The sequence below is a fragment of the Metschnikowia bicuspidata genome (assembly GCF_001664035.1).
Source record: "Metschnikowia bicuspidata var. bicuspidata NRRL YB-4993 chromosome Unknown METBIscaffold_1, whole genome shotgun sequence".
Taxonomy (NCBI): Eukaryota; Fungi; Ascomycota; class Pichiomycetes; order Serinales; family Metschnikowiaceae; genus Metschnikowia; species Metschnikowia bicuspidata.
Window position 1 is genome coordinate 2,292,354 of NW_017387731.1, and position 7,748 is coordinate 2,300,101.

A 7,748-nucleotide genomic window follows, 5' to 3' on the forward strand; every position below is an offset into this window, starting at 1 on the left:
AAACAGCTCCCAGCTACGTACCAAGTGTCTTAGCTCGGCCCGTCCCCTTTCGTTAGTCACGGCCTGGACAGTCCTCATGGCACGTATCTGTTTACGTATTGGATATTACGTCATCGACTCCTAGGATAGGTCTCCTGTAGTAGTCGCTTCAACTCGGCTGGTTGTAGCGGACTTAAGGATCCCACTTCCTGCGACTCGCCACGCCTTCTGGTGTAGACCTTGAAGATCGTGGTGACGAACCAATTTAATTTTGTTAAGTTCTCCAATGAGTTGTCGGCTGGGGCCAACATTGAGTTCAAGCTCATGGGCTTGGTAAATTTTAGCTCTTGCCACCAGTATTTGGATGTTTCGCAGTTGTTGTAGATATGGCTTAGGAAAGCGTCGGTGGCGTCTCCGTTGTTGTGGATTTGTTCTGTGCAAAGATGGCATTGAAAATCTGCTGTGTCGCTCGGTAGGGAAACACGCCACCTGAATCACTACACTTTCAAAAGCTCCTAGATTTGAACCGGCTCAGGTGGGGTCTGAATCTGGCTTCTCTCCACAAAAACACTATAAATTACAGATATAACTTTTGTGTCTGTTTTTTATGCTTCATAACTTTTTCAACAAGAAATCCGTGATAGTTTAGTGGCTAGAATTACCGCTTGTCGCGCGGTAGACCGGGGTTCAATTCCCCGTCGCGGAGCTTTCTCTCCTGCGCAGCTGGTTTAGTGGTAAAATCCAACGTTGCCATCGTTGGGCCCCCGGTTCGATTCCGGGGCTGCGCATTTTTTTATTTTCATGATAACTTGCTATGACTATCTAACAAGTCAGTTTTCTCGGCGCGATTTTTGGGCGTTTTTTTTTCTGGCGATGTTTACAGATTAATGTCGCACATCAGTATTTCCGGCATATATCCTATTCCTTTGATTCATAGTTAAGAATAGAACAAAATTTTGGCAAGACAAACCTACTCTATTTTTCTAGCACATCCTTGCCAACAAGAATATACCTAGCGCTTGCATCTATTGTACGTTTCTGCTTGTATCTGATCCGAGTGAAACATTCTATCCACTCATCATCACTCACCGTTTTGTCTTTGTCCGTCCCCCGTTTGTAGCATAACTCTTTTGTGAGAACCGGGCGGGTATTAAAAAAGAAGAAGAAACAAAAGGTACACTAGGAAACAAGATTCACACCTGTCTAAATCATGTCTGTCACCACGGATTTGCTCAGTGCATCCTTGAGCTTCGGCCTCAGAGAAGATTTGCCCCTGTTCACCACCGACACAACCACAAGCACTACATCTTCTAGTTCCACCAGCACTACAGCAGAATCCACCAGCACCTCAGGCACATCCGATTCCTCGTCCAATACTTCTCCCCTTGCTTTGAGCTCGAGCACAAGCTCAAGTCTGACAGGCTTGCCCACCATCGATACGAGTACTAGCACATCGACACTGAGTTATACTACACCTTCCATAGGTGTGCCCTCCAACAGTGATAACCCATATATTTCCAGAACTTCACAGCCGCTGGGAACAGTTTTTATCGCGGTTGGCAGCGTTGTCATTGTCATCTTGCTTGGTTTTGCTCTTTTCCACTTGCTCAAATCTTTTACAGCGTCGTCCTTGGCCAAAAGAACCGTCAATAATGAGAAGGTGGCCTACCAAGAATTCGCGCACAACAACAATGTTGCATATGGACAGCCAGGACTTTTCAATAACATGGAATACAAGGGCTCAGTGTCCAAGTTGCCACATGTGAATGGCTCGCAATTCCTGTCGGGAATGGGTGGTCTTGCAACCGAATACTCCAGCTCAGGCATCTCAGATACTGAGCGAGCAGCCTCCCGGCACGATTTGACGAATATGTTTATTTCTCCAACAAAGGAAATGACGAGCAATCGCACAGGCTCGCATAACTTCAGTAATTCCGTGACTAGCTTGTCCGTATTTGGCAGATCTTACACGGATATGGGACATGGGACACCCCCCAACAGAAACGCATCCACAGTGCCAAATTACTACATGAATGAGAGCATCAACAACAGTGACTCTTATTTGCCACTGGAATCCAGTGGCTCTGGGGCTCCGGGAGAAAGGAAACCTAGAAACCCAATTCCCAGTATGTATTTGGATGACTTGATCGACAATTAGTAGCTTTCGGAACGAAAGATCAGCGCAATCCCCTGCATCAGGAAGAATGCATGACACATAGACTATGAGTTTGCCTTAAGTTTTAATGAACATTTAGTTTCCTCGACTGTAATGGTGTAGTCTACTATAAACTTTTAGGATATTCAGAAAGTGCGTCCTCTTATTCGCGCATCTCCTCTATTGCAAGTTCTACTTCGTCCATGTTTTTTCGCAGGTATTTCAGTCATTCCGCCTTTAGGCTAACCAAAGTTGATATACTCAAGCAGATAGAGTTGGCAAAGGCCCACCATGCTCCTGAATTGCCTGTGGAGAACTCAATAGCGTTGTCGTCTCAAGATCTCAGTGGAAAGAACGAAATCAATGATAAAAAGTCGCCTTTGATTATGATACATGGGTTATTCGGTGCCCGACAAAACTATTCGTCCGTGGGACGCAAAATCTCAGCACTTTCGAATCGCCAGACCATCGGTGTGGATATGAGAAACCACGGCGCTTCAAGCCATGTCTTTCCACATGACTATGCTCACATGGCAAAAGACACGATCAGGTACCTTGAGGCTTTTGGAAGAAAAGTGGTGTTAGCAGGGCACCTGATGGGGGCCAAAGTTTCAATGTTGGTGGCACTCCAGCGGCCCGAGTTGGTCGAGAAACTTATTGTCATAGATAACTCGCCAAAAGCCGAAACTCTTGATTTTAGGTTCACTCGGGACCTTCTTGCCATGTGCCGTGTTGAGCAAGAGCTACACTCACATGGTACTACACAAGCCAGGCTTCTAAAAGATGTTGACCGCATCATGGCAGCGTATGAACCAGATGCCTTGGTGAGGATGTTTTTGGCATCCAACTTGAAAAGACCGTCCAAGAAAGCGGACAACTCTGAAAAAGTCCAGTTTCGCATTCCTGTTTTGAATTTCCTAAAGCATGACGTCTTACCCAAAATGGGAGGATGGCCATCGGAACTCGTGAGAAAACATACATTCAAAAAGCCTGTTCTTGTCATGCGGGGTCTCGACTCGAACTTCGTGGCGGACGAGCATTTGAAGTCTCTGTTTCCGACTTACTTTCCTAATTTTGAAAGAGTTGATTTCGATTCTGGGCACTGGCTTGTCAGTGAGCAGCCAGATAAATTTGTGCAAGAAACATTGAAATTCTTGGGCGATGCATAAACGGTTGCCAATAGTTATTGCGGCGAATGGAAGTGCAGTTTACGTATTGGAAACGCGGCTGCCTATTATGGATAGTGACTTCAACAGTATATTCATATTTAGATCATATTTAAGAAATACACGAACAAGCGCTGATCGCTTATGTCACCGTTAAGATCGAAAACCTATGAAGTCAGTGCAATTAATAAACTGCCACAATTCTCACATAAATGCTTGTCCGTCGGAAACACTGCTCCTCGCAACTCTGCGCGTAAAATGGCGTGTTTTATCACTTTAACCACCTAGCACCTCTATAACAGCTCTGTGTCTTCTAATTTGCTTTTCAAAGTGAAATTATTAGCGCACGCGCAGTTCAGGACATGTAGATTGATATCACCAAAATGGCGCATTTATTGTGGCGCTAGGTTGATTGCTGTGGACCGGCGAGGTATAGAATACCTTGGAACTCTGCATCCTACCTTTTAGTAAGCTGTCGTGGTTTTTCAGTTGCGAGCCCGTGCTCCCTGCATTCGCAAGCGCAAACCATTCTCCACTAATTCTAATATATAAAGTATGATCCCTCTGTCACCTTACCTCCATCCAGGATAAATCCAAGAAATTAATCGAATTTCCTAAATCTCTTCTTATCACAAACCCACTCGCAATGGTCTCCAAAATCATCCTTGAAACTCCCCCAACTAAAGATGTCAACTTGGCATGGGGCAAAACCGACTCCACCTTCAAGATTGTCGATGCTGAACTCCCAGCTGTCCAGGATGGTGAGTTGAAGATCAAGGTTTTGTACCTCTCTAACGATCCTACTCAAAGAATGTGGATCTCTGCTAACCAGGACCCCAAAAGACAGTACTTGCCTCCTATCTTGAAGGGTGACGCCATCAGAACTTTGGGCTTGGGTGAAGTGCTTGAGTCTAAGTCTGACAAATACGTCAAAGGTGATGTTATTAGTGGCGTCTTCCACTGGGGTGATGAGGTTATCATTCCAGAGGCCAGCGTCAGCGCCAAGGTTGACAAGTCGCTTCCCTACGAATGGTACTTGTCTGCTATCGGCCTCACTGGATTAACTGCCTACTTCGGATTGAAGAACATTGGTCAATTCAAGGAAGGCCAAACCGTGCTCATCTCTGCTGCTTCTGGTGCCACGGGCTCCATGGCTGTCCAGCTTGCCAAGCACTTCTTCAAGGCGTCCAAGGTTGTTGGTATTGCCGGCTCTGACGAGAAATGTAAGTGGGTTGAATCGTTGGGTGCTGACCTCTGTGTTAACTACAGAGATGCTGACTACAAAAAGAAGATCGATGACTTTATCGGTGACGAGCACTTTGATGTTTACTACGATAATGTTGGTGGCGAAATGTTGGACTATGCATTGAAGCGCACTAAGAGATACGGCCGCATCATTGCCTGCGGTGCCATCTCTGGCTACAACGACAAGTCTAAAATGGATGTTACTGCATGGGGTGAAATCATCAGTAACCGTTTGAATGTGCAAGGCTTCATTGTTTTCGACTTCTTCTCGGAGTTCCCTGAGGCTATTAAAGATATTGTGGCAGTTATCAAGAGTGGAAAGGTTACACCAGAGGAAGGTGTCCATGTCGAGGACGTGTCGAAATTCGACAAGCCTCTTGAGAAGGTCCCTGAGGTGTGGTACAAGTTGTTCACGGAGGAGAAGCCAAGAGGAAAGTTGTTGACCAAGTTGGCTTAAGTCTTTGGTTCGCCCCCGCGCTCCAAAAGCTTTAAAGGTTCAATCTTATAGGTAAGTTTTGAAATTTCACGAATTTACGAATCATTTCTTGAAAATCGTAATTTTTGTAGACGTCTTCAAAGGAATGGAAGTTGCTTCAATACTGCAGCTGCGGTGTTCAAGTACACCATCACCGTTATCGTATAGTTTTCTTTTCCCTGTATTTCTAAAATGTGTTTTCATATCCACTAATTATATTACTACCTATATTCACACAACCCATCTACTTGTTAAACAGCCAAGGATCAAGTTACGAGTATAAGAGGCAAGTATTGATGCTGCATTCGTAATTAAATTATAAGGTAGTTCTTTTCGATAAGGACTGCACCTGCGCAATGAACAACCCAGTACACTTAGATCAATGTTTAACAAGAAAGTGATAATTATCTTTGGATAAATATGGGTTGGTTTTTGTCTCGTGTGGTTCTTGACCTGGTGGCTCATCCATGGCTTATGGTGAAAAGTTTCATTACGTGATCAGTGTATCATTCTAAGGACACTTAGCCAGGAGGCGATATAAACATTGGTCAATCTCGCATGGCAATAGAACATCGCTTGAATGGAGAGAAAACCCGAGTTCGCAGAGAAAATTCTACGAACTTAAGGGACCTATTAAAATTTCAAAAGGAAATCAAAATTATTACAGAAGCGTTTCTCTCGCTATCGCATGTTTTTCCAGCGAGGTCATCACTACGATAATGTAGGTAATGAGCGTCATACCGCTAAACCAGCCAAGTCGCTCGAAAGGCAAGACGACTCGGACAATCGCACCGCGAGTATCCATCACCACTATAATGTGAGAGTGAGAAAACTGACATATTTCTAAAATGATTTTTTGCAGATTCCTCATGAGTGGATTCTGCATTTATTCATATTGTCTGACCTCATCAGAAATTCTATTCTTACCCGGGAAACTGGTGCTCCCAGGAAAGCAACTGCTCCAAAAGGCAATTTCTCAGTGTACATGACGCGAGCAGAGAACGCACCGCGAACTCCATGTATATAAAAAGCCACCTCTGCTCGCTATCGACATCAGGGAGCCATAATATATTCTGGAAAATTCGAAAATACACCATCAATAGTTATAAGACTAAAAAAACAATCACCAAATATTCCTTTGAAATGTCCGAGTTTGCGCCTCCAAATGCACAAGGTGAGGACTTGTCGTTACCAAAGGCCACTGTGCAGAAAATCATTGGAGAAGTGTTACCGAAGGACATCGCGATATTGAAAGAGGCGAGAGAGGCAATCACCGAGTGCAGCATAGAGTTCATCATGATCTTGTCTACTCAGCTGAATGACATAGCCGAAAAGGAGGCCAAAAAAACTATCGCATCCGACCACGTCATAAAAGCCCTAACCGAGTTGGGCTTCCATAACTACTTGGACATCATAAACAGAGTTTTGGACGAGCACAAAGAGCTCTTGAAAGGTAAGGAGCGGAAGAATAATAAGTTTCTCAACTCAGGTTTGACGGAAGAAGAGTTGTTGAAACAGCAGGAGGAGTTATTTAAAAAGTCTCGTGCTAGGTTGCAGAGCACCGGCTCCCCCAGCAATGAAATCAAACAGGAGATGTAATGTGGGTGTGCTATGTATGTTATGTGTAATAGAAAGTCATTTAAATAGCTCAAAGTTGCTTCGCTGAGGGAGCATCCAATTTCAGGTCATTGTATGTGCCTAACCTATCACTTCCCTCGGCCACCTCTCCGCGTCTTCTCGGGTGTAACCTGATTTTTGAAGGACACAAGAATTACCCTGGCCACATATGAGGTCGATTTTTTAGCGCTGTCTAACTGGTGGTACGAGGGGATTGTTATATGTTACTCTGTCCCATTTTCGTATGCACGTGCTGCGACGGTCTCAAAACCGCTTTCCAGCAGACTAACCTAATATCAGCTCATAGATTATAATGACAACATTGATGAAGATCAAGGGAAACCTCAAAAGAGTCCGAATAGCACTAATGAGTGTGACCAATCTTGACTTGATGGAAATGTCGTTCGCTGGCACAGGTACAAACTGGGACAGAAATTGCCCTTGGGGTTGTGCAGCGGAACTACCCCACCCAATTCTGTTGAGGAATCTGTCCTCGCTCAACACAGCTAGCCCATTTATACAAAGAACTATGACATAGAATAATTTTCCAAGGCCAAACATGTTACCGGGGAATTCAAGTGTTGTAGCCTGTCCGCAGGGTCGTTGATCGAGTGAGCACAAGCACCCTTACATCTGAGACTCATGCAAAGCTACTCACGCCAATCCGAGTCATTCTGCGTTTTTTTGCTAAAATTTCCATTTTAGAATCCAGCAGTTCCCCCGACGTCTTAAAGGTTAGAGTTTATTTCAGAAGTTTTCTCTTGTTAGGCTTGTCGGTATTTTTTTTGTTTGCACAAAAAAGCAAAATGTTCATATGTGCTTGTTTACAAATATCATATTAATTTTCCTAACTTTCCAAAGCAACAAAAGACTTTTTGCTTTGAAAAAATATAAATCACCTAGTTTTGCTTTCAAAATTTAGGCAAACACTAAGTATCACCGCTCAATTTTCGACATTACAAATACTGACAATATTTTGACCTTCCCTTGTATTGTTGTTTGTTTCCAAGATATTTTATGCGAGTGGGTTTACTTATATTAGGTGTCGGGTGTCAGCGAACCAGAGCGGTACGAACACTGGCACGGAATCTTGCACAGGAAACTTAGTTGT

The 7,748-nt window shown here is 44.1% G+C and overlaps 7 protein-coding genes and 2 non-coding genes across 9 annotated transcripts; 6 read left to right on the forward strand and 3 right to left on the reverse strand.

Annotated features, from left to right (window-relative positions):
• METBIDRAFT_29902 (uncharacterized protein) lies at positions 1–426 on the reverse strand. The gene has a single exon (XM_018855507.1). It carries the CDS (start codon positions 288–290, stop codon positions 111–113), a length of 180 nt encoding a protein of 59 aa, XP_018713914.1. The 5' UTR covers positions 291–426; the 3' UTR covers positions 1–110.
• Positions 427–613: 187 nt separating this feature from the next.
• Positions 614–685, forward strand: METBIDRAFT_t12. Its single transcript has one exon. It is a non-coding gene; the product is annotated as a tRNA-Asp (tRNA).
• An 11-nt stretch (positions 686–696) lies between these two features.
• METBIDRAFT_t13 lies at positions 697–767 on the forward strand. Its single transcript has one exon. It is a non-coding gene; the product is annotated as a tRNA-Gly (tRNA).
• A 674-nt stretch (positions 768–1,441) lies between these two features.
• Positions 1,442–2,137, forward strand: METBIDRAFT_28783 (uncharacterized protein; the record flags this gene model as incomplete). Its single annotated transcript, XM_018855360.2, has 1 exon — positions 1,442–2,137. A coding segment is annotated over one exon (696 nt), but the record flags the coding sequence as incomplete, so codon positions are not given.
• A 74-nt stretch (positions 2,138–2,211) lies between these two features.
• Positions 2,212–3,719, forward strand: METBIDRAFT_29903 (putative hydrolase). Its single transcript, XM_018855508.1, has one exon. It carries the CDS (start codon positions 2,338–2,340, stop codon positions 3,301–3,303), a length of 966 nt encoding a protein of 321 aa, XP_018713916.1. The 5' UTR covers positions 2,212–2,337; the 3' UTR covers positions 3,304–3,719.
• Positions 3,720–3,836: 117 nt separating this feature from the next.
• On the forward strand, positions 3,837–5,235 carry METBIDRAFT_29905 (MDR family NADP-dependent oxidoreductase). The gene has a single exon (XM_018855509.1). It carries the CDS (start codon positions 3,947–3,949, stop codon positions 5,000–5,002), a length of 1,056 nt encoding a protein of 351 aa, XP_018713917.1. The 5' UTR covers positions 3,837–3,946; the 3' UTR covers positions 5,003–5,235.
• On the reverse strand, positions 5,121–5,547 carry METBIDRAFT_105450 (uncharacterized protein). The gene has a single exon (XM_018853796.1). The coding sequence runs from the start codon at positions 5,483–5,485 to the stop codon at positions 5,252–5,254; it is 234 nt and encodes a 77-aa protein (XP_018713918.1). The 5' UTR covers positions 5,486–5,547; the 3' UTR covers positions 5,121–5,251.
• A 616-nt stretch (positions 5,548–6,163) lies between these two features.
• On the forward strand, positions 6,164–6,619 carry NCB2 (negative cofactor 2 transcription regulator complex subunit; the record flags this gene model as incomplete). Its single annotated transcript, XM_018859443.1, has 1 exon — positions 6,164–6,619. One exon carries the CDS (start codon positions 6,164–6,166, stop codon positions 6,617–6,619), a length of 456 nt encoding a protein of 151 aa, XP_018713919.1.
• A 303-nt stretch (positions 6,620–6,922) lies between these two features.
• METBIDRAFT_34628 (uncharacterized protein) lies at positions 6,923–7,198 on the reverse strand (the record flags this gene model as incomplete). The annotated part of the gene is made up of 1 exon (XM_018856501.1): positions 6,923–7,198. The coding sequence occupies one exon, from the start codon at positions 7,196–7,198 to the stop codon at positions 6,923–6,925; it is 276 nt and encodes a 91-aa protein (XP_018713920.1).
• Between the last annotated feature and the right edge of the window lie 550 nt (positions 7,199–7,748).